This window comes from Kogia breviceps, chromosome 5 (assembly GCF_026419965.1).
Source record: "Kogia breviceps isolate mKogBre1 chromosome 5, mKogBre1 haplotype 1, whole genome shotgun sequence".
Lineage (NCBI taxonomy): Eukaryota > Metazoa > Chordata > Mammalia > Artiodactyla > Physeteridae > Kogia > Kogia breviceps.
In genome coordinates this window covers 66,246,059-66,271,839 of record NC_081314.1, presented here as the reverse complement: position 1 = coordinate 66,271,839, position 25,781 = coordinate 66,246,059, and the positions used below count along the sequence as shown (strand labels likewise).

General features: G+C 40.5%; 1 protein-coding gene across 4 annotated transcripts in view; it reads left to right on the top strand.

The window, feature by feature from the left end:
- MCF2L2 (MCF.2 cell line derived transforming sequence-like 2) overlaps window positions 1–25,781 on the top strand; it is a 239,805-nt gene that overhangs the window by 124,584 nt on the left and 89,440 nt on the right. For all 4 annotated transcript variants that reach the window (XM_067034104.1, XM_067034103.1, XM_067034105.1 and 1 more), the window contains 2 exons: window positions 1,682–1,859; window positions 6,730–6,821. In XM_067034104.1, coding sequence (XP_066890205.1) covers window positions 1,682–1,859; window positions 6,730–6,821 — 270 coding nt within the window. The remainder of the gene's footprint in view (window positions 1–1,681; window positions 1,860–6,729; window positions 6,822–25,781) is intronic.

Sequence of the window (25,781 nt, the reverse complement as noted above, 5' to 3'; positions counted from 1 at the left end):
AAGCCCATGCACCACAACTACTGAGCCTGTGCTTTAGAGCCTGTGAGCCACAACTACTGAGCCCGCGTGCCACGACTACTGAAGCCTGCGCTCCTAGAGCCCGTGCTCCACAACAAGAGAAGACACCTCAATGAGAAGCCCACGCACCGCCAACGAAGAGTAGCCCCCACTCGCCACAACTAGAGAAAGCCTGTGTGCAGCAACGAAGACCCAGCGCAGCCAAAAATAAATAAAGTAATTAATTAATTTAAAAAAATAATGCAAACCACACATGTAATTTAACATTTTCTAGTAGCCGCATTTTAAAAAGTAAAAAACAGTGAAATCAGTTTTTAATAATGTTTTCTTTAAGCTTTGTGCAAAATATTGTTTCAACATACAATCACTATTGTACAATTAATTGTATTTTAACGAAATATTTTATGTTCATTTTTCAAATAAGTCTTCAAAATCCAGCATGTATTTAAACTGACAGTGCAGCTCAATTCAGACTAGCCGCATTCCAGGTGCTCAGTAGCCACATGTGGCCAGTGGATACTGTATGGACAGTGCAGGTCTGCACTCAGACCCTCCAAAGAGTGAGACCGGCTGCAGATTTTGGTGCAGAGGTCAGCCTCAGCAGAGCCTTAGGCTATAGGGGAACAGTTGTTGCATAGTTAACACTCCAGTCCTAGGGATCTTTGCTCTTTCTTCAGAAGATGGCCCAGCATAGAAAAGACCTTATTTTTTCCAGTTGCAAACTGTGGCAACCTCCGTCAGTGTGTGCTGAGCCTGTACTTATAGAATTCGGCATCCTCAGACCACCCTGCGTGGATTATGGTGGTTCAGCTCTTCTAATTTTGGGTCCCTTGTTTGGTGGTTAAAATCATCCACAAGGTGGATGTCAGACTCGGCATGACAAAGAGAAGGCTATCCACTTCCGTGACCCACCAGAGCTAGAGGGACATCCTACTGGAAGAAAGATATTCAGCTGAATTCAGGCCTTGGGGAAACTCAGGTGAAACAGGTCTTGTTTCTTGTTCTCCTGAACCTCTGCCTTAGGGCATATAGTCAGCTATGAGAATATGTTTGAGTTTCATCTTTCCCCTGGTATTTCTTCAGTTTCTTTCTTTCCTACTTATATATAAAGAAGGGGTCTCACAGAATAAAGTTTAAATGTGTATCCTTTTCATTATAGATCTTTGTGATTCCCTTGATCCTGCCTCAGAATTTAACCACCTTTTTCCCCCAGAATACTTACAGTCTTTTCTCTATCAGGGCCTTTATTCAGGGTACATTTCTTATTTTGAAATCCCCCTGTTTTATCAGTTGGCCTAATGCCGTTCATTCATGGCCTGTGGCATCCTTTTCTACAGTGAATGGATATGGCTTAGTGAACATTTACCCACTCAGCATATATTTACTGAGCACTACTCGGTGCTAGGCAGTGTTTCAGGCATTGGAGATGGAGTGGTGAAAAAGATACAACCCCTGCCAATCAAGTGGGAGGTACAGACTCTTGGAAGCACAATTCTGTACGGGGCAAGATGTGCAATGACCTGCATATAGATGCCCAGAGAAGGGTCACCTGAGGGAGGAGATAGGGAGGCGGGGAAGAGGGGAAGATGGGAGAAAGGGAATGCCTCATGTCCTCAGGCTCAGTGCAGAGTGACTGGCTCATGAACTGCTTTTGTTCCCACAGGCCAAAGCCCAGAATGTCCTGCAGAAGCTGGGTGATGTGCAGGAAATATTTCACAAGAGGCAAATGAGTCTGATGAAACTGGCAGCCAGACAGACTCGCCCAGTGCAACCGGTGGCCCCGCGTCCTGAGTTCTCCCCAAAATGGGTGTCACCAAAACTCCGCCAGCCCTCCACCTTGGGTAGGTTACTTGGGGAAAGAAGTTTTGTGGCTTTATGTTTCATCGATGCCCATGAGGGTTTAGATTATGTTTGCTTAAGATGCATAATGGTTACTGTTTTGACAGATATTATTTAAGATATGGAATAGTACAGGCATTGAAGACTTATAAATTTAGGTAAAACTGAGTGCCTGTATGCCAGGAAAAGCTCACAGTCTAGTAGAAGAATAATATAAATGCACAAATAACATTAGCATAAAATAAACTCCATTAAGGACCTTTAAAAGGCCCATAAGATTCTATTAGCAATGGAGGGGTAAAATTGGTTCTTTGAAAAAAAAGATGAGTCCTTACACCAATCCTACGTGGTCTTGATTACTATAGCTTACTAGTAAGCCTTGAGATCAGGTAGTGTAAGTCTTCCAACTTTGTACTTTTTCAAGATTGTTTTGGCTATTTTAGGTCCTTTTCATTTCCATATAAATTTTACAGTCACCTATCAGTTTCCGCTGGGATGCATATGTAGATCACTGAATAAATATATAGATCAATTTGGGGAGAACTTTTATCTCACCAATGTTGAGTCTTCCGATTCATGAACGTTATAACATTCCACTTATTTAGGTCTTCTTTAATTCCCTCAACAATATAGTAGTTTTGAGTGTAAAGATCTTAAGCATTTCATGTTTTTAAAAAGCCCTATAATAAATCGAACTTACCATATATAACTATCAATAGGAATATATTTCTGTATAGAAATATAATCATATGATCTGTGAATGAGGACAGTTTGACTTCTTCTGTTTCAATCTTTATGCTTTATTTCCCCTTGCCTTATGATGACTGATGGCTGGGACTCTAGTACAATGTTGAATAGAAGTGGTGAGAGCAGACATCCATGTCTTTTCCCAATATGCAGGGGAAAAGTTTATTTTTCACCTTGAAGTACGATGTTAGCAGTAAGTTTTTCACAGATGCCTTTTATAAGATTGAGGAAGTTCCCTTCTATTCCAGTTTGCTAGGAGTTTTATCACGAATGACTATTGAATTTTTCAGATGCTCTATTTGCTGCATATATTGTGATGATCATATTTTTTTCTCCTTTATTGGTTTATATGGTGGATTACATTTATTTCTTTTTAAATGTTAAAACAATCATGCATTCCTGGGTAAACACTCTTGGGTATGATATATGTGTCATTTGTTGCCTCATGTATTTTATTAAGCACATATTCATAATTATTATGTCTTCTAGATACACTGGCCCTTTTATAATTTTGAAATATCTCTCCTTCCCTTCTTTTCTTTAGTAAAAGTCCTTGTCTTGAAGTCTATTTTGTCAGATATTAATAGAGCCATTCCAGCTTTCTTATGCTTAGTGTTTGCATGATACACTTTTTCCATTCTTCTATTTTTGTCTATTTTTAAAGTATATTTTTTGTAAACAGCTATAGTTGGGTCTTGCCTTTTAAAAACATGTTAAACCTCTGCTTTCTAATTGGAGTGTTTAGTCGATTTTACATACTATGTAATTATTGATATAGTTGGATTTAGAGCTACTATTTTGTTATTTGTTGTCTATTTGTCTCATATGTTTTTTATTCTTCTGATCTCTTTTCCTGGCTTCTTTTGGGTTAGCCAGTTTTTTAGTATTCCATTTTAATTCCTCTACTGGCTTTTTAACATACATACATAACTTTTGCATTGTTTTTTCCCCACGTGTTTCTTTTAGGGCTTACCATGTACATCCTCAATTTCTCACAATCTACTTTGTGTTAATATTGTAGCACTTTATGTAAATACAGGAAATTTGCAAAAGTATAGTTCCATGTGCCCTTTAATCATCCTCTGTGCTATTCTTATCCTAAATATTACATCTACATATGTTACATACCCCAATATTGTGTTATAATTTTTGCTTTAAACAGTCATATATCTTTTAAAGAAATTGGGAGAAAGGAAGAAAAAATGAAAAAATATATATAATTATATATATAATTTTATATTTATATTTATAATTTTATATATATATATAAAATTTTATCTTTATCGTCCTATTCACCATTTCTGGTGTTCTTTATTCCTTGTTGAATTACCATCATGTGTCTTGTCTCTTCAGGCTGAAAACCTCCCTTTGGCATTTCTTGTTTTGCAGGTCTGTAACAAATTCTTTCAGTTTTTATTTATCTGAAAATTATGGGGTCTTTTGGTAACTCTCCATTTAGTACAGCTTACAGTCCTCTGTCTCCTACAACATATTAAACTTTTTAGAATTAAAAAGTTGATAACAGGGCTTCCCTGGTGGCGCAGTGGTTGAGAGTCCGCCTGCCGATGCAGGAAACACGGGTTCGTGCCCCAGTCCGGGAAGATCCCACATGCCGCGGAGCGACTGAGCCCGTGAGCCATGGCCGCTGGGCCTGTGCGTCCGGAGCCTGTGCTCCGCAACGGGAGAGGCCACAACAGTGAGAGGCCCGCATACCAAAAAAAAAAAAAAAAGTTGATAACAGTTTAGTGAATTTCTTTCCTGAATTTTTCCACACACATGCATACACATGCACACTCAGACACACTTATGTACACATACCACACAAACACACACACAGAGACATCCTCCTTGGATGTTTGGAAACAGGGCTTAGTTCTCCCGACCTCTCATCTAGTGCTCTTTCCCCAAACTAAATTATGCTCTTTCCAATGACTTTTGCTTCCCTCCTTATTTTTTTTAAAAATTTGAGTAAAATTGCTTTACCATGTTGTGTTAGTTTCTGCTGTACAATGAAGTGAATCAGCTATATGTATACCTATATAAAGGTCGTACATTTGTTACAAGTAGACAAAGCAGGAATGATAGATTGTTTCTCAGCTTTTTGAACACAAGATTTCATAGTAGATAATGACCCTCCTAGGATCCACAGATCTTTGACATGTCTGAACAGGTATTGTTGACCTTGGTCAGGCAACTAGTTCATTCTGTATAACAATCCTACACTTTTGTTTTGGAGATTAACCACCAAGTGTGGATTCTAGCTGATTGCTAACAGGATTTTCAAATACATTTGTCTGATTCCTTAGTAACTGAGTCTGTGCCAAGATAGACTATTATATTTCACAGTGTAAGGAACATGGTCAGAGCTACTTAGAGACGGGAGCTGGAATCTCAGCTCTGACTCTTGGTAGCCAGGTGTCTTGCATACAACATTCAACCTCTCTGAAGTACATAAGGAACATGAAAAAATTCTTTTGTGACTATAATAATAGCTAAAATATACTGAGTGCTTACCACGATCTAAACACTGTGCATACTAACTCATTAAGGCCTCATAACAACCCCATACTGTAGGCTTTCTCATTATTCCACATATACAGATGAAGAAGCTAAGACTCTTTGATAACGTATGCTTCATGTGCGGAAGAGCAAAACTTGAGCGCTGGCAGCATGGCTCCCACGTCCCTGCCTTTAACTTCATTGCTATACTTAGCATTAAGGGAAGGTGCTTCTCAGTCATGGGTGTTGCCAATTAGTGTATGCATTTCCAGCTTCCCGTTATTATGCCTGGAATTACTCAGGTTACAGAGATCCTGTAGAGAATGAGGAGCCCAATGGATTGTCCATTGTTATAAAATAGCTTCAGTGGTCACATAACTTGGGGCAGCAAACAGTGCTTCACTACAGATTTCAACATAACATGTATGGAAAACCCACAGAAAGCCCAAGCTGCTTCCAGTTGTCTCACAGAACTTGAGGCTTGGGAGGGGCCTCTGGAGGCAAGACAGTCAACCTCCAACAAGTCTACCACAGATAAGCATCAGGGTGATATTGGTGGCACTAGCTGGATGACATTTTGGCCATAGGACCCAGAAATGCTCGTATCCTGTCCTGGATTAATCACAAGTATCCCATGAGTTTCCCAAAGAAACTGTATATACAAGGGTGGTGATGGTGACAAGAATTCAAGTTACCACTTACTCATTAGCCTTATAGCCATCACCCCCAGTGCAGCCCTCTGGTAAAGCTGGGTTAGAAGCTTCAAGCATAACCAGGGCTTCTCCTACCCAAATCCCAATCTTACTGTCAAATGGCCATGGAGCTTGAAGAAGGGTATCTCTCAGGTGTCTGAGAGCCCCGTGGGAAGGAGAGGAGGGAGGGAGAATGATTGAGAGGAGAGAGCAAGAGCAAGGCTGCCCAATTCCCTCTAGACTCAGCTGATTCTTCACACAGTCATCCTGTCCACTAAAAATACAGTTGCATCAGTTTTGGAATGCAACTGTTAGATCATCAGATTAGCAACAATTTCTGCCTAGAGCAGACATGAACATCATTCCCTTATATAATCACAGTGTGTTTAAATGGTAAGATTTTAGTATTTTTCAAATTTTCTGTAATAATCACAAATTAATTACCTGTATAATGGAAAAAATATACTCAATAGAATGTGGTACCTAGAATTGAATCTTCTAATCCAAGAACATCAAGTACAGTTTTATACATTGCAGATGATTAATGCTAAATATCAGGGCATTAAAAGAATCCATGAAGTCTGGAATAGTTAAGGAAGATTTCATGAAGAAAGTGACTTTTTAGCTGGACCTTAAAATTGGGAATGATGGAAACTCTCATTTTTACCACATTACATTTACTGATTTGTTGTGATTTGATATTTCCTGTGGTGTTGAGTGTGACTTTTTTCTCTTTGAATCAAGTGCCTGGGATCAAGGACACTTTCTTTTCTGCATCTCTCCTTTACCTCCAATTTCATCTACTACCTTGGAAATCACTGTAGCAGCTCAATGAAGCTTTGTTAATCAACTGCATCAACATGGTCCAAGTCAGGCTAAGTGCTCTGAGTTATTTATAAGCCAAATTAATGTCAGGTTTTCTTTGTCTCTCTAGCTCCTAGTCAGAAAACATCTGAGGAACATTATGTGGAGACGGATTTAAACTCTGTGGAAAAGGAAGATGATGAGACTAAATTTGAAGTCAAGGTATGATCACCTTTCCTTTACTGATAGAAATTTCTGACATGATATAAGATTGCTGCCATAATTATCAATAAACCAATAAATTGTGTTTCCCTATTTCATACCTACCATCACCTCCAGAAAATGTGCCCATAAAGGCACGTAGCACAGTCAAGTGCTCCCAAGAGATGAGGTTTGTAGAATTTCATCCTTTCCTTTCTTCTTAGTTGCAAATAGAAACCAAAAGCTCTTTGGTTATAATGTACATAATTGTTGGTAGATATTGTTTTATTGAAGGAAAAGTCATTTAATTTATTCCTATAATCTGACTTCATAGTTAAAACTGGTGTATGGTTTATATATAAAAAGAACATGACAGGGCTTCCCTGGTGGTGCAGTGGTTAAGAATCCACCTGCCAATGCAGGGGACACGGGTTCGAGCCCTGGTCCAGGAAGATCCCACATGCCGCGGAGCAACTAAGCCCGTGCGCCGCAACTACTGAGCCTGCGCTCTAGAGCCCACAAGCCACAACTACTGAAGCCCGCGTGCCACAACTACTGAAGCCCGTGCACCTAGAGCCCGTGCTCTGCAACAAGAGAAGCCACTGCAATAAGAAGTCTACTCACCACAACGAAGAGTAGCCCCCACTTGCTACAACTAGAGAAAGCCTGTGTGCAGCAACAAAGACTGAACGCAGCCAAAAATAAATGAATAAATTTATCCAAAAAAAAAGACAAAATTACATACCACTACACACACACACACACACACACACACACACACACACACACACACAAGCATATATAGCTGGTGAACTCTGAATAAGCATTGTGGATTGTGCCAAAGTCATTTTCATGCTTTTGATACTATACTCTAGTTGCGTGAGATGTTAACGTTGAAGGAGGTTGGGGGAAGAGTACATGGGACTTCCCTGTACATTTCTTTGCAAACTCATGTGAATCTATATAATTATTTCAAAAGAAAAGTTAAAAAAAAAGAGCATAAGCTTTGGAATCTGGCAGACCTAGACTTAAGTGACATAATCTCTCTAAACCTCAGTTTCTCATCTGTAAAAATGGGAATAACAATAGCTACCTTCTGAAACTGTTTTGAGCATCAAGAGAAAATTTGAAAATGGCCAAGCACTATATAATCGTTAAGTAACATTATATTTAAAAACCCAAGCAAAATGAATTGTGAATATATGTTGCTGTACAGCAACCCCAGAAGGGGTCTCTTTCCTCTGCCTCACTAAAAAATTAAATATCTGGCTGACTGAATGGTTCTGAAACAGAAGCCAGTAGACCATGGGCTCAAATGGACTTCAGCCGTAGTTCATATCCATCATCAATTCCCAATGTGTCCAAATCTAGGCCCCCCACAGAGACTCCACTGACCATTAAGGAGTCAGGCAGAAAGCAAGTCTTAGGCTTTTCTTCCTGGAGGCAGAAACAATATGGGAACTAGTTCCCAGCAGACTTTTCTGAGAAAGAGAGCTGCATTCTTCTGTCAGTTTGTTCAGTCATCCTTCTGTATTCTGGGCAGATGGAGGACACTGTCATTGCTGTTTTGCAATCCCTCATGGTTGGAGTTATTGCATCACCATGTCTTCCAGAGTTAGGAAACAGTCTGCAATTTCATATAGTCTTGTAATTTTTTTTTTTTGGTAGTGTCTTTGTCTGGTTTTGGTATCAGGGTAATAGTGGCTTCATAGAATAACTTTGGGAGTGTTCCCTCCTCTTCAGCCTTTTGGAAAAGTTTGAGAAGGATCAGTATTAGTTCTTCTTTGTATGTTTGGTAGAATTCCCCAGTGAAGCCATCTGGTCCTGAACTTTTGTTTGCAGGGAGGTTTTTTGTTTATTATTATTACAGATTCTATCTCGCTTTTAGTGATCGGTCAGTTCAAATTATCTATTTCTTCTTGACTCAGTTTTGGTGGGCTGTATGTTTCTAGGAACTTGTCCATTTCTTCCAGGTTGTCCAATTGGCATATAGTTGTTCATAGTATCATCCAGTCTTGATCAGTCATTTTTTGAAATGGGCAAATGTAACTAAAATTCACCTGACTTGACATTCATGAAGTCTGTGAAATCATTAAGTAATATAAAAAGGATTTAATTCACCTTCAAAACTGAGCATCACTCTGCCATTTTCTGTACGCTGGTCTTCAAAGAATGTCATCTCTGAAGGTGAGGGCTGTGTCAAGTGCACCAGAGCCCAGATTTGGCACCTGAACGCATATGCCATTGCATTGACTCACAAAGTGATTGGAACTCACTTCATATCTCTGTGACTTACTTTGCCCATCTTTAGACAACATATTTATGACCTGCACACTTCATAAAGATGCCGTGGGAGTTTTAAGTATGTTAAGGTTCTCTATATAAGAATTAAATTAGAGTAAATTATTTCAATAATTGTAAACAATACAATGAGTGCTATTGTTTTATTTGTTGTAAAAGAAAATATTGTCAATATAAAGCACCTTTCCTCAGGGAAGACCTCAAAAGTATTTAAGGCTAAAAGTTTCCATAAGCTACATTCATTATTTACTCCTGTGTTACATACTTGTAAAAATAGACACTGCAGGAGCAGGGGTGGAGATAGAATCAGAGGCCAACAGGGTTGGAAAATGCTGAGTAGAATTTAAAAAGCCCTGACTACCAGATTTCTGGTTTCTTCCTTCTGCTGTGCTGTTTGTTTAATTCAGGCTCCAAACCCATCCTGCTAAGATGCTTTCTCCCCCTGTGTTTAGGCAGATCACCAACAGCATAGGTACTGCTAAGCAGGTACAGGTACATGCTACCGTCATCCTCCTGTGCTTGTGTTGCTTTTTCCCTTACTGTTGCCTTGTTTGGGTATTTAATGAAGGGCTTTTCCCATAAGAACATATATATTAACAATCAAGGGAGAAAAGGAAGCAGGGTAGGAACAAAGGCTGCCAAAATTCCTCATTTTGGAAAACAGTGTCCGGTCAGACTTATGCTTCTAAAGCCCAGGGCTATGAGAAGAGTGAGCAGAATCCACAGTCATGAAAAATATGAATAGGAAGAAAGGGGATTTGTGCACCAAATCCATAATCCTGGACTTAGAAATCAGTTTAGGATCAGTAAATGCAATTAGTGTTTTCCAAGGTGGGTAGTATAACCAGGGAAATCATCATTCCAAAATATGTTAGAAATCTAGTAAGAAAAAAAGTAGGTTAGAAAAGAAGGTTTAGATTCATCTCTGCACGGTCCAAAAGGGGGACAAGGAGGTTGATTACCATCAAAAACAATCACTGCTGCTTGTGTTTTGTGGTCACCGTCCAAGACAAATGACCAGGATAAGTAGGAGAACATGCCATCTGACTTTGGGTGACAATTCTGACACCTTTTTGGCCTTAGGCCTGGAACCGAAAGATGAAATGAAGGCATAGCCAGTCTAGGAGAGTGAATCATAACATTGTGATAAATGCCCCTCCTTTCCCTCAAGAGTAAATGCTCACAGGGGGAAAAAAAAAAAAGCTATAAACCCAAACCATTCATGATTGCTGCTGGAGTCACTGATACTCACTACCTGCAACTAAAATCATGATAAGGTCTTATCATCAGCAGAGAACTCATTCCCAAAAAAGGCGTTCCCTCTTCTCTGGCAGGAGAATCCTTGGTGTGCCAGTTCGCAGGAACTTGACAAGCTCAACTTGAGGAGGCGGCTGAGATTCTCGGGGCCATCTGGCAGCTGTGAGGGCTGTGCTTGGCTCACTGACACTGTCTGGCAAAGTCATGGTGGAGTCCTTCCCTGTGGCTCCTAGCAGTAGTGATGTGGCTATTTTCTGCCCTTCCCATCACCAGTTGGAAGCTGAAAGCATGACTCATCGGGGCTGCTTTCCCTGGGCTGCTCACATCACGGCGTCTTTGGAGGTGGAAAGAAGCCAAAGGCTGATGAGGATTTCTTTGTCCTGCATGTCCACCCTCAGGAAAAAGGAAGAGCTACTGGCTATGAGCACCACCGAACAGTGTTCCTGGGCACCTATTAAAGTCGTTTAAAATAGAGAGGTCTTTTCATGCTTCTGAGCAAACAGGCTCCTTCATAAAAATTTTTTAAAAACAAAAAAAGTCAAGGCAGGAAGAGAACAGAGAGGCGAGGGAAGGGTTGCTAACACTGACTGAGGGCCAGACATTGTGCTAGGTGCTGTGTGTACCTGATTTCATCTCAAGTCCTCAATACCTTGTGAGGAAGGTGATGTCTTCTTTGTTTTATCTGTGATGCTGTTGAGGCTCTGAGGAGCTAAGTGAGTTTCCCCAAGTCTAACACAACTAGTAAATGATCGAACTGGAATCTGGAATTAGCAGTTTACTTAATCTAGCAGTTTCCTAATCTATCTAATTTAACCTATCTACTGGATTACTTACTTAATCTACCTAACTAGCAGTTTACTTAGCCTTTCATCCCCTAAATTTCCTCTTCTGCAAAATGGAGTTAAATAAAGTAACCTCACAGGTGGCTGATTAAATGAGAAATATATGGAAAGCACCTAGCATAATGCCTGACATACAGAAGATTCTCAGTAATGTTAGTTTCCCATTTAATCCTATGTTTACAGATAGAATGTTTTGTGTAAAAGATGAAAAGAAGCTGAAGGAAGGTTGGATTCAGGTCTTAAATTAAATAGCTTCTCCTAATCTCGAATATGTATCTTTTTGCCAAATGATAAGAGATCTGGGCCAAATTTAGTTTTTTGCTTTTGCACTCTTGTGAATCCCAAAATCTTTCACTTACCTTTCTGTTTCTCACCAAGAGAACTATGTGAATCATAAGCACATTTCACTGTTCACTTTCTGTGATGTTTAAAGTCTGGTCATTCTTAGAGATTCAAAGAATCCACCAAATCTTGATCTCCCCAGCCAAGCTCTCTGAACAATATCTAGAATGAAGATTCTCAAGGTTTCCTGTGTACTACAACCCTGAGAAACTTATATTTATAATGCAGATTTTCAGGCTCCACCCACAGAGACACTGATTCAGGAGGTCTGGGTTAGGGTCCAGGAATATGACTTTTAAAAAATAATTTTATATTATTTATTTTTGGCTGTGGTGGGTGTTCGTTGCTGCATGCAGGCTTTCTCTAGTTGCAGTGAGCAGGGGCTACTCTTTGTTGCGGTGCATGGGCTTCTCCTTGCAGTGGCTTCTTGTTGCAGAGCACAGGCTCTAGGTGCGTGGGTTTCAGTAGTTGTGGCTCGCTGGCTCTAGAGCACAGGCTTAGTAGTTGTGGTGCACGGGCTTCATTGCTCTGCGGCATGTGGGATCTTCCGGGACCAGGGCTCAAACCCGTGTCCCCTGCATTGGCAGGCAGATTCTTAACCACTGCGCCACCAGGGAGGAAGCCCCAGAATATGACTTTTTAACTTATGCATTTGGTGACTAGAATGCAGGTGGTACAAGGGACTGCACTTTTGGTCACATTGGCCTAGAGGCTATATTCATAGGCCATTGGGATAAAGAAGAAATCATTAAGATAGGTATGGATCTGTTAGGCTAATACAGAGTCCAAAATGCAGGAGAGTGAGGATGTGACTAAATTAATGTATGAGAATGTATTTTTCACTGAGGGAACTACATGAGAAAAAAGAGAGAATAACAGTAAGACCACTGTTGGCTTTGCTCTCTTATCAATAAAAAATGGACATGACTGAAATATTTGATGTATCCAATTTGGGTGGCTTATTCAGCTCAATTTAATATTTATCAAAGCAATTGCTATGGGTCACATATGGGAAACAATTCTAACATGGGGCCTAAACTCAGGAAACTTACAAGTTTCATGGGGGACACAACATATTTCCAATAATTTACAATATAAAGCAGAATGACCTACCTCTAGTAAAAGGAATATAATTTGTTAGAAGGCAGAAGAGGGAACAGTTCATAGCAAGTATGTCGGGGTGTTTTTTTTCCAAAGGAGTTGGCATTTGAACTTAATTTTTTAAAGTTTTTTTAAAATTTATTTATTTTTCTTTATTTTTTTTTGGCTTCGTCGGGTCTTAGTCATGGCATGTGGGCTCTTCATTGCCACGCATGGGCTTCTCTCTAGTTGTGTCACACGGGCTCCAAGGCACATGGGCTCCAAGGTGTGTGGGCTCTGTAGTTGTGGCGCATGGACTCTCTCACTGAGGCACATGAACTCAGTACTTGTGGCACGCGGGCTTAGTTGCCCCATGGCATGTGGGATCTTAGTTCCCCGACCAGAGATCGAACCCATGTCCCCTCCACTGGAAGGCAGATTCTTTACCACTGGACCACCTGGGAAGTCCCTGAACTTAATTTTTTTTTTTTTTCCGGTATGCGGGCTTCTCCCGTTTTGGAGCACAGGCTCCGGACGTGCAGGCTCAGTGGCCATGGCTCACAGGCCCAGCCACTCCACGGCATGTGGGATCTTCCCGGACCAGGGCACGAACCTGTGTCCCCTGCATCGGCAGGCAGACTCCCAACCACTGCGCCACCAGGGAAGCCCCCTGAACTTAATTTTAAAGAATAAATACAACTTTGAAAGGTGGATAAGATAGAGAAGGGCATTCCAGGATGGGGAAGGGTGTAAAGCCTCAGAAGTCTGAAGGGAGCATAGGCTATTCTGAGAATAGTCCAAGAAAGCTGGGAAGGTAGACCAAAGACAGGTTGCTGAAGTCATTTGTTGAGGGTTGTTGCCAGCACGGGCACTTGTGTATCGGTTTGACATTGGTACAGCAATGAAGAGTAAATTAGATGAAGAGCGGCAGGCTGACCAGCTGCCAGCAGTTGTCACAGTCCAGGTGAGACTTCGATGTTGAGAGCCTACTAATGGCGGTGGCAAAAAAGGAGATGGGCAGAGCTCATACCCATTAGTCCACGTGTTCTCCCCAGTGCCTGGAATGCTCTAGACTATCAGAGAAAGTTTCATGAATGAAGGAATAGATCAAGGCAGAGAAATAAGGGGATAGATTTAATAGGGAGGGAAAAGAAGATACTGAAAATACCTTCAAGGTTTCCACCTTGGAATAATCATTGAATGAATTTGTTGGCCAATATAGAGTACTCAGGGGAACAGTAGAAAGTGAGGACTTATGCAGGCTGAGTCCAGCATTTGTGGTCTTGTAGATCTATAACAGTAAACTACACATTCTCTTTCTGTTATCTGGGCTATACTCCTCCCCACACCAGCAAGAGTCAACCAATTGGCCTTGAGGTTATTTGGAAATAACTAGGTTAGGGCACTTTTGCAAATCTAATAAAGCATTTCTTAATTTGTGATTTTATTTATGAGTTAAGTAAGATTTATAGACATGTAAAAATTGTTATGTTAACATTTATGCATTAAAGTTAAAATCACATGAAATCAAACAGTCTGAGAAAATTCAGGATGTATGGACAACTTCTTTTCAACGTCCTTGGTTTACTTATTTCCTCCACATTTTCTTGGTTTGGGAATGGGAGAAAAGTATCTTGTGACATGTTTCACACTACTGATATTTTTAACAGAACTACAGACTTGCATATCATTGGTAAAACAACGTTGCAATGTTTGCAGTTTTTTAAGAAGACATTTCCCCCATAAACAAATACTGTAAGTAATGTTTAGATTATTAGTCCAGCCTATAAAAGCCAATTTAACCAGTAAGAATATTTTTTTAAAACATCTTTATTGGAGTATAACTGTTTTACAATAGTGTGTTAGTTTTTCCTTTACAACAAAATGAATCAGTTATACATATACATATGTTCCCATATCTCTTCCCTCTTGCATCACCCTCTCTCCCACCCTCCCTATCCCACCCCTCTAGGTGGTCACAAAGCACAGAGGTGATCTCCCTGTGCTATGCAGCAGCTTCCCACTAGCTATCTAATTTACATTTGATAGGGTATATATGTCCCTGCCACTCTCTCACTTCATCACAGCTTACCCTTTCCCCTCCCCATATCCTCAAGTCCATGCTCTAGTAAGTCTGTGTTTTATTCCCGTCCTACCACTAATCTCTTCATGACATTTTTTTTCCCTTAGAGTCCATATATATGTGTTAGCATACGGTATTTGTTTTTCTCCTTCTGACTTACTTCACTCTGTATGACAGACTCCAGGTCCATCCACCTCATTATAAATAACTCAGTTTCATTTCTTTTTATGGCTGAGTAATATTCCATTGTATATATGTGCCACATCTTCTTTATCCATTCCTCTGTTGATGGACACTTAGGTTGCTTCCATGTCCTGGCTATCGTAAATAGAGATGCAATAAACATTTTGGTACATGACTCTTTTTGAATTATGGTTTTCTCAGGGTATATGCCCAGTAGTGGGATTGCTGGGTCATATGGTAGTTCTATTTGTAGTTTTTTAAGGAACCTCCCTCCATACTGTTCTCCATAGTGGCTGTATCAATTTACATTCCCACCAGCAGTGCAAGAGAGTTCCCTTTTCTCCACACCCTCTCCTGCATTTATTGTTTCTAGAGTTTTTGATGATGGCCAATCTGACCGGTGTGAGATGATATCTCATTGTAGTTTTGATTTGCATTTCTCTAATGATTAATAATGTTGAGCATTCTTTCATGTGTTTGTTACCAATCTGTATATCTTCTTTGGAGAAATGTCTATTTAGTTCTTCTGCCCATTTTTGGATTGGGTTGTTTGTTTTTTTGTTATTGAGCTGCACGAGTTGCTTATAAATTTTGGAGATTAATCCTTTGTCAGTTGCTTCATTTGCAACTATTTTCTCCCATTCTGAGGGTTGTCTTTTGGTCTTGTTTATGGTATCCTTTGCTGTGCAAAAGCTTTTAACTTTCATTAGGTCCCATTTGTTTATTTTTGTTTTTATTTCCATTTCTCTAGGAGGTGGGTCAAAAAGGATCTTGCTGTGATTTATGTCATAGAGTGTTCTGCCTGTGTTTTCCTCTAAGAGTTTGATAGTGTCTGGCCTTACATTTAGGTCTTTAACCCATTTTGAGTTTATTTTGTGTGTGGTGTTAGGGAGTGTTCTAATTTCATACTTTTACAGGTAGTTGTCCAGTTTTCCCAGCACCACTTATTGAAGAGGCTGTCTTTTCTCCACTGTATATCCTTCCCTCCTTTACCAAAGATAAGGTGACCATATGTGTTTGGGTTTATCTCTGGGCTTTCTATCCTATTGCATTGATCTATATTTCTGTTTTTGTGCCAGTACCATACTGTCTTGATTACTGTAGCCTTGTAGTAGAGTCTGAAGTCAGGGAGCCTGATTCCTCCAACTTCATTTTCCGTTCTCAAGATTGCTTTGGCTATTCGGGGTCTTTTGTGTTTCCATACAAATTGTGAAATTTTTTGTTCTAGTTCTGTAAAAAATGCCAGTGGTAATTTGATAGGGATAGCATTGAATCTGTAGATTGCTTTGGGTAGTAGAGTCATTTTCACAATGTTGATTCTTCCAATCCAAGAACATGGTATATTTCTCCACCTATTTGTATCATCTTTAATTTCTTTCATCAGTGTCTTATAGTTTTCTGCATGCAAGTCTTTTGTCTACTTAGGTAGGTTTATTCCTAGATATTTTATTCTTTTTGTTGCAATGGTAAATGGGAGTGTTTTCTTAATTTCACTCTCAGATTTTTCATCATTAGTGTATAAGAATGCCAGAGATTTCTGTGCATTAATTTTGTATCCTGCTACTTTACCAAATTCATTGATTAGCTCTAGTAGTTTTCTGGTAGCATCCTTAGGATTCTCTATGTATAGTATCATGTCATCTGCAAACAGTGACAGCTTTACTTCTTTTCCTATTTGGATTCCTTTTATTTCTTTATTTTCTCTGATTGCTGTGGCTAGAACTTCCAAAACTAGGTTGAATAAGAGTGGTGAGAGTGGGCAACCTTGTCTTGTTCCTGATCTTAGTGGAAATTGTTTCAGTTTTTCACCATTGAGAACGATACTGGCTGTGGGTTTGTCATATATGGCCTTTATTATGTTGAGGAAAGTTCCCTCTATGCCTACTTTATGCAGGGTTTTTATCATAAATGAGTGTTGAATGTTGTCAAAAGCTTTCTCTGCATCTATTGAGATGAGCATATGGTTTTTCTCCTTCAGTTTGTTGATGTGGTGTATCACGTTGATTGATTTGCGTATATTGAAGAATCCTTGCATTCCTGGAATAAACCCCACTTGATCATGGTGTATGATCCTTTTAATGTGCTGTTGGATTCTGTTTGCTAATATTTTGTTGAGGATTTTTGCATCTATGTTCATCAGTGATATTGGCCTGTAGTTTTCTTTCTTTGTGACGTCTTTGTCTGGTTTTGGTATCAGGGTGATGGTGACCTCATAGAATGAGTTTGGGAGTGTTCCTCCCTCTGCTATCTTTTGGAAGAGTTTGAGAAGGATAGGTGTTAGCTCTTCTCTAAATGTTTGATAGAATTCGCCTGTGAAGCCATCTGGTCCTGGGCTTTTGTTTGTTGGAAGATTTTGAATCTTCAATTTCAGTGCTTGTGATTGGTCTGTTCATATTTTCTATTTCTTCCTGGTTCAGTCTCGGCAGCTTGTGCATTTCTAAGAATTTGTCCATTTCTTCCAGGTTGTCCATTTTATTGGCATACAGTTGCTTGTAGTAATCTCTAATAATCTTTTGTATTTCTGCAGTGTCAGTTGTTACATCTCCTTTTTCATTTCTAATTCTATTGATTTGAGTCTTCTCCCTTTTATTCTTGATGAGTCTGGCTAATGGTTTATCAATTTTATTTATCTTCTCAAAGAACCAGCTTTTACTTTTATTGATCTTTGCTATTGTTTCCTTCATTTCTTTTTCATTTATTTCTGATCTGATCTTTATGATTTCTTTCCTTCTGCTAAATTTGGGGTTTCTCTGTTCTTCTTTCTCTAATTGCTTTAAGTGCAAAGTTAGGTTGTTTATTCGAGATGTTTCCTGTTTCTTAAGGTATGATTGTATTGCTATAAACTTCCCTCTTAGAACTGCTTTTGCTGTATCCCATAGTTTTGGGTCATCCTGTCTCCATTGTCATTTGTTTCTAAGTATTGTTTGATTTCCTCTTTGATTTCTTCAGTGATCAGTTCGTTATTAACTAGTGTATTGTTTAGCCTCCATGTGTTTGTATTTTTTACAGATCTTTTCCTGTAATTTATATCTAGTCTCATAGCGTTGTGGTCGGAAAAGATACTTGATACGATTTCAATTTTCTTAAATTTGCCAAGGCTAGATTTGTGACCCAAGATGTGATCTATCCTGGAGAATGTTCCATGAGCACTTGAGAAAAATGTGTATTCTGTTGTTTTTGGATGGAATGTCCTATAAATATCAATTAAGTCCATCTTGTGTAATGTATCATTTAAAGCTTGTGTTTCCTTATTTATTTTCATTCTGGATGATCTATCCATTGGTGAAAGTGGGGTGTTAAAGTCCCCAACTATAATTGTGTTACTGTCGATTTCCCCTTTTAAGGCTGTTAGTATTTGCCTTATGTATTGAGGTGCTCCTATGTTGGGTGCATAAATATTTACAATTGTTATATCTTCTTCATGGATCGATCCCTTGATCATTATGTAGTGTCCTTATTTGTCTCTTGTAATAGTTTTTATTTTAAAGTCTATTTTGTCTGATATGAGAATTGCTACTCCAGCTTTCTTCTGATTTCCATTTGCATGGAATATCTTTTTCCATCCCCTTACTTTCAGTCTGTATGTGTCCCTAGGTTTGAAGTGGGTCTCTTGTAGACAGCATATATATGGGTCTTGTTTTTGTATCCATTCAGCCAGTCTGTGTCTTTTGGTGGGAGCATTTAATCCATTTACATTTAAGGTAATTATCGATATGTATGTTCCTATTACCATTTACTTAATTGTTTCGGGTTGTTCTTGTAGGTCTTTTCCTTCTCTTGTGTTTCTTGCCTAGAGAAGTTCCTTTAGCATTTGTTGTAGAGCTGGTTTGGTGGTGCTGAACTCTCTCAGCTTTTGCTTGCCTGTAAAGGTTTTAATTTCTCCATCAAATCTGAATGAGATCCTTGCTGGGTAGAGTAATCTTGGTTGTAGGTTTTTTTCCTTCATCACTTTAAATATGTCCTGCCACTCCCTTCTGGCTTGTAGAGTTTCTGCTGAAAGATCATATGTTAACCTTATGGGGATTCCCTTGTGTGTTATTTGTTGTTTTTCCCTTGCTGCTTTTAATAAGTTTTCTTTGTATTTAATTTTTGACAGTTTGATTATTATGTGTCTTGGGGTGTTTATCCTTGGGTTTATCCTGTATGGGACTCTCTGTACTTCCTGGACTTGATTGACTATTTCCTTTCCTATATTAGGGAAGTTTTCAATTATAATCTCTTCAAATATTTTCTCAGTCCCTTTCTTTTTCTCCTCTTCTTCTGGGACCCCTATAATTCAAATGTTGGTGCGTTTAATGTTGTCCCAGAGGTCTCTGAGACTGTCCTCAGTTCTTTTCATTCTTTTTTCTTTCTTCTGCTCTGCAGTAGTTATTTCCACTATTTTATCTTCCAGGTCACTTATCCGTTCTTCTGCCTCAGTTATTCTGCTATTGATCCCATCTAGAGTATTTTTCATTTCATTTATTGTGTTGCTCATCGTTGCTTGCTTCCTCTTTATTTCTTCTAGGTCCTTGTTAACTGTTTCTTGCAATTTGTCTATTCTAGGTCCAAGATTTTGAATCATCTTTACTATCATTATTCTGAATTCTTTTTCAGGTAGACTGCCTATTTCCTCTTCATTTGTTAGGTCTGGTGTGTTTTTATCTTGCTCCTTCATCTGCTGTGTGTTTTTCTGTCTTCTCATTTTGCTTATCTTACTGTGTTTGGGGTCTCCTTTTTGCAGGCTGCAGGTTCGTAGTTCCCACTGTTTTTGGTGGCTGATCCCAGTGGCTAAGGTTGGTTCAGTGGGTTGAGTAGGTTCCCTGGTTGGGGGGACTAGTGCCTCTGTTCTGGTGGATGAGGCTGGATCTTGTCTTTCTGGTGGGCAGGTCCACGTCTGGTGGTGTGTTTGGGGATGTTGGTAGCCTTATTATGATTTTAGGCAGCCTCTCTGCTAATGGATGGGGCTGTAGACCTGTCCTGCTCTTTGTTGGGGATAGAGTGTCTAGCACTGTTTGTTGCTGGTCCTTGAGTGAAGCTGGGTCTTGGTGTTGAGATGGAGATCTCTGGGAGATTTTCGCCATTTGATATTGCGTGGAGCTGGGAGGTCTCTTGTGGACTAGTGTCTTGAGGTTGGTTCTCCCACCTCAGAGACACAGGCCTGGTGCCTGGCTGGGTCGCCAAGAGCCTTTAATCCACACGGCTCAAGTAAAAGGGAGAAAAAATAGAAAGGAAAAAAAAGGAAGGAAGGAAAGAAGGAAGGAAGGAAGGAGGGAGGGAGGGAAGGAAGGAAGAAAGGAAGCAAGAAATGAAGGAAGGAAGAAAGCAAGAAAGGAAGGAAGGAAGGTGGAGAGGAAGAAAGGGAGGAAGGAAGAGAGGAAGGGAGGAAGGAATGGAGGAAAGGAGGGAAGGAAGAAAGAAAGGGAGAAGACAAAATAAAGTAGGATAAAGTATAGTTATTAAAATAAAAAATAATTATTAGAAGAAAAATTTCTATTAAAAAAACCCCAGAAAAACGGGTCGGTCTAACCCTAGGACAAATGGTGAAAGCAAAGCTATACAGACAAAATCTCACACAGCAGCACACACATACACACTCACAAAAAGTAAAAGGGGGGAAATAATAGTATATCTTGCTCCCAAAGTCCACCTCCTCAACTTGGGATGATTTGTTGTCTATTCAGGTTTTCCACAGATGCAGGGCACTTCAAGTTGATTGTGGAGCTTTAATCCTCCGCTTCTGAGGCTGCTGGGAGAGACCTCTCCCTCTCCTCTTTGTTCACACAGCTCCTGGGGTTTAGCTTTGGACTTGGCCCCGCCTCTGCGTGTAGGTCGTCCGAGGGCGTCTGCCCATCGCTCAGACAGGACGGGGTTAAAGGAGCAGTTGTTTCAGGGGCTCCAGCTCACTCAGGCTGTGGGGAGGGAGTGGCACGGGCGCGGGGCGAGTCCGCAGCAGCAGAAGCTGCCGTGACGCTGCACAGGCCCAAGGCGCGCCGCGCGTTCTCCCGGGGAAGCTGTCCCTGAATCCCGGGACCCCGGCAGTGGCGGGCTGCACGGGCTCCCGGGAGGGCCGATGTGGAGAGTGGCGGCAGCAGCAACCTTAGCGTCCCACACCCGTCTCTACTGTCCGTGCCGACAGCCACGGCTCGCGCCCGTAAAGAGCTCCTTTACGCGGTGCTCTTAATCCCGTCTCCTCGCGCCCAGGAAGCAAAGAGGGAAGAAAAGGTCTCTTGCCTCTTCGGCAGCTCCAGACTTCAACTGGACTCCCTCCCAGCCAGCCGTGGCGCACTACACCTTCAGGCTGTTTTCACTCTGCCAACTCCAGACCTTTCCCTGGGATCCGACCGAAGCCCGAGCCTCAGCTCCCGGCCCCCGCCCGCTCCGGCGGGGGAGCAGACAAGCCTCTCGGGCTGGTGAGTGCCGGTCGGCACCGATCTTCTGCGGGAATCTCTCCGCTTTGCCCTCTGCACCCCTGTTACTGCGCTCTCCTCCACGGCTCCGGAGCTTCCCCCTCCGCCACCCACAGTCTCCGCCCGCGAAGGGGCTTCTAGTGTGTGGGAGTCTTTCCTCCTTCACGGCTCCCTCCCACTGGTGTAGGTCCCGTCCCTATCCTTTGTCTCTGTTTATTCTTTTTTCTTTTGTCCTACCCAGGTATTTGGGGAGTTTCTTGCCTTTTGGGAGGTCTGAGGTCTTCTGCCAGCGTTCGGTGGGTGTTCTATAGGAGAAGTTCCACGTGTAGATGTATTTCTGATGTCTCTGTGAGCAGGAAGGAGATCTCCGCGTCTTACTCTTCCGCCATCTTTAAGCCATCTCGCTGCTAGTGTTGGAGGGTCTCCTGCAGAGGTGGGCGGTGGCTGTGGCTCACTCTGGGGACAAGGACACTGGCAGCAGAAGTTCTGGGAAGTACTCCTTGGCGTGAGCCCTCCCAGAGTCCGCCATTCCAGTAAGAATATTGAACTAATTACTAACAAGTCTAGCTGCAAAACTCAAGATCTTAGATAAAAGAGACACTGGAAAAATTTTGTAAAGTTTTTATCAGGGACCCATTTCCTTATCTTTCCCTAGTCGTTTCCCCTTTCCACAAAGCTTCAGGACCAGTTAGGCCCGTCTCCTCAAGCCCTCCAAAGGGCTTCAACGTCCTAAAACCTTCCTCTTACCTCACCACCCCTCCCCTCCCTCTTGGAAGTCTCCTCCCAATGCAGCCGATCTGGACTAGAAGGGGGAGAAATCTGAATGAGCTAGTTCACAGCAATGCATGGCTGAGTGACTGACAGCCCCTCAACCCTCCTGCAAATACTTGCCATCTTTTAAAACGGACTGACTGCCCTATTATCTAAAGGAATCTTTAGGTAGTGGCTTCTTCAGGCAATGCCAGTGAAGTGTACGAAAAGATGTGCTGGAAAAAGGCCAACGAGAGGGAGCAAATAGGACAGACCAGCCGGGTAGGAATTCACTTGAAGGATAGATTCTCTAGGTGGTTCCTGTTCTTCAGAAGTCCTTCCTATTCTCCACATCAGAACCCACTGAATCTCAGAAATCAGGGGGTGGGGTTTCCCCTTTCTTGGCAGTACCCGCAATGGAGAGGGGAGGCTACTCTTTCCCAAGGCTGATATTTTTCACTCTGGGAGACAGAGTGTCTCTAAGGCCACCCTAGACTGAGGCTGGAGGTGACTGACCTTTGGAGAAGTTTCCTTTCCTTTCCTTTCCTTCCTGCTCTCCTCCTCTAAGCTGTGCCATTCTATAATTATTCAGTGATTCTTACTTGTCATACCTCTTTTACTTTCTCAGGTTTTCATAATTAATTTACAATCCCAGAAAAGACTTAATAACCTTAAACGCTTCTTTCAATGATCACTCTTCATGCTTTAAATGAAGAGGGTGGTTCAGCTCCTTATCTGTCTTACCTCTTCTCTCTCAGAATTAGGTCTAGCAGCTTTCCTTTTTAAGAAATGTGATAATATAATAAATCACACTTTTACCTTAAATTACCAGATACCATCTCTTTAAAAGAGTTGGAGCTGAAATTGCTCTCCAATCATTCCAAAAATCATAAAGGGAAATCACCTAACTTGAGGGAAAAATTTGATTGTTTCAAATGTTGCTCTCTCTCCTTTGGGGAAGAAAAAAAATGTTAATAATCAATTGAAAATTACCTCCTGACAATTTTTAAAATATAAGTTTAAAAAAGATAGATTCTTCAGAGAAATTGAAATAAATTTTTTTTTTACAAAAAATTCCTTCAGTTTTGGCACTTCACCTGGTTTTTTTTTTCAAATTTTGAAAATATGTCTTTCTTCAAAATATGGGGAGACAAAACAGATTCTATGTTGCTGAGAAGATACAGGAAGTCATCATTAAAGGTGATCCTAGAAAACCTGCATGTGGGTTGGTGTCATTTTGAAACCAGAGAGAGGCTAGGGTGGAGTTGGGGGTCAGGGAGTGACGCTGGGCCTGGAGCAGCTGCCAGCCTGCCTGCCTTCAATGCCACCCTTTTTCTTCAGAATAAAAGGAACGTACAGGAGGAGGGAGTCTCCCACCTGATTGGCCTCCCAACAGAATATTTTATGGATTGGTTCCCTTTTAAAGCAGTTGACTAAGAAAATCCCTTCTTTGGTGCCCTGGGACATCCCCAAGGCAGGGTGACTGAAGGGAAATAGGATATGATTTCACAAGAAACTTAGTGCTCTGCTTTAAAATCACCTCACTGTATAATTCACTGAGGCTCATCTAACAAAGAAATAAAGCAGCAATTGGTGGGTTGGTCTGCTGTCAGTTTTCTCGGTCCATTATTTGAATCAAAGGACCAATATTTGAAAAAAGCAAGCATTTATTTGAATATGTTCTCTTCCTCCTAGAGCTTTCAGGAAGCTTAATTTAAAATTTTCCCAAAAGTACTCTGGCTACAATTGAGCTTTCATCTCAAAATTGAAAGCAATAGCACTTATTTTGGTATTTTATATTATAAGCAGAGAAACATTTCATAGTCAAATGAAACATCTCCCTCATTTTACACAGAAGGAAATGGATGCCCAGGGAGATTAAGTGACAGCCAACATCTCCCAGCTAGTGAGAAATACGGGGTCCAGTAGCAACTATCCAGCAATTACTGAAGGTCAGCATGTTGAGTGCTTTACATAATTACCTATTTTAATCCCCACACAGTAGATATTAAAGAGCCAACCATAAATGTCATTTATTCTTTTCTTTGTGCTAAGCATTTTAATACATTATCTCTAATTACCACAAAAACCTTCTGATGTAGATGTAATACACCTATTTTACTGATAGAGAACTAAGGTGCTACCCAAGGCCACTTCTTTAAAAGTAAGCCAGGAATTCCCACCCAGATTTACCTCTCACACCTCAGTTCGCATTCTTTTCACTTTTTAAGAGGTTTTCAAATTACAGGTCACAATGGTGATAGTGAACTCAGTTTGGTGGGTTCACCAGCATTTTTAAAAAATAAATAAACAGAAGGGAATGGGATAGAATTTAAAAATAGAATGTATCCCATAACAAAATCACACAAACATTTTTCAGTTGTACGTACATCTGTTGTATATTTTTTCCCCAACACCAACAAACAATTAATTCTGTACTGTCTACTTGGAGATAGCATCAGATGCCAAACATTGAGGGCTCAGCCTCATAAGACTGCTCCCATGCCCCTTCAGAGGCCAGTTGCAAACCCAGGTTGTCACCTGTGCTTCTGAGAGACTGGCTGGCTGTAGGTGCTTCCTAATAGTTACCTCATTAACATAAACTCAGGTGTGGTTGAAAGGGGTTTGTTATAAATATCAAGACACTCTATCACAAGAAATTTAAAGGGTTTTAGGAGCTCTGTGCCAGAAACAGGATGAAGACCAAATATATATTTCTTATTATAAATCACAGTATATGTGTATAAGTATTATTATGTAAACATTTTTCCTGGGGGTTGTGGTCAGTTTTTAAAGCCACTTCACCAGAACTAATCCATCTAAACCTTAGCAAAACACTGGTATACAGTGCAGTTAACTGCCAGCTCTTATTAAAACAGTCCCCAGATCTGCTGTGGATCCTTCCCATACATTCTCAAAAATATGGGTGTTGTATTCCATCAAACTTGATTGACAGAGGACTTTCCCTCCACCCTGACACCAACTGTCTGACATGTGGCCACAAGAATATGGGTTGACATGACCAAGTCCATGCCTAAGCATTTCAGCAAGCCCATGAGGTCATCTCATGCATGACAAAGTCTATAAATTAGAGGGAGGTTATCATTCTGTATAAAATGATAAAGCCCATACCTGCACCTTAAGTCATTGTTATTTTTCCATCACTATACTAGGTTGTCATGAAATAAGAGACTCTACAATCCACCATCCTAACAATACATCAATGGAGTTGGAAGGAGCACCATTCATTTCACAAGCATAAGCAAGTTTTACAGTGAGAGAGAGTTTTGTTAATAATGGTAGTTACTCTTTCTGAAGGTATTGCATGTTGTGGATTCAAAGATGAATAAGGCTGGAGCTCAAAGTCCAGTGAGTATTTCTGCCACAGTAACATCACAGAGGAGGAACTAGAAAGGGATGCAATGTAACATTAACTGCCATAGTAATTAGTTCAACTTTACATAGAAAATGTGAAGAAAGAGCTTTGGTAGTGTAGTGAAAATACCTAGATTGGTTTGAATCCAGGGACTGGTATTTACTTCTGTATATTGACTGAAATGAAAAATATATTCTAGTCTCTGGTCAAATATAGTTAAGAGAGGGAACTAAAAATTTAGATTCTTATTGAAATGATATTCTATTTTAAAAGAAAAAATATGAACCTGAATGTAAGATTGCTCATGTATTTTAGAGCTAATTTAAATTAACAAAACTAGTATCCCAAATCCTCCTTTATTTGTTAGCTGGCTTTCTG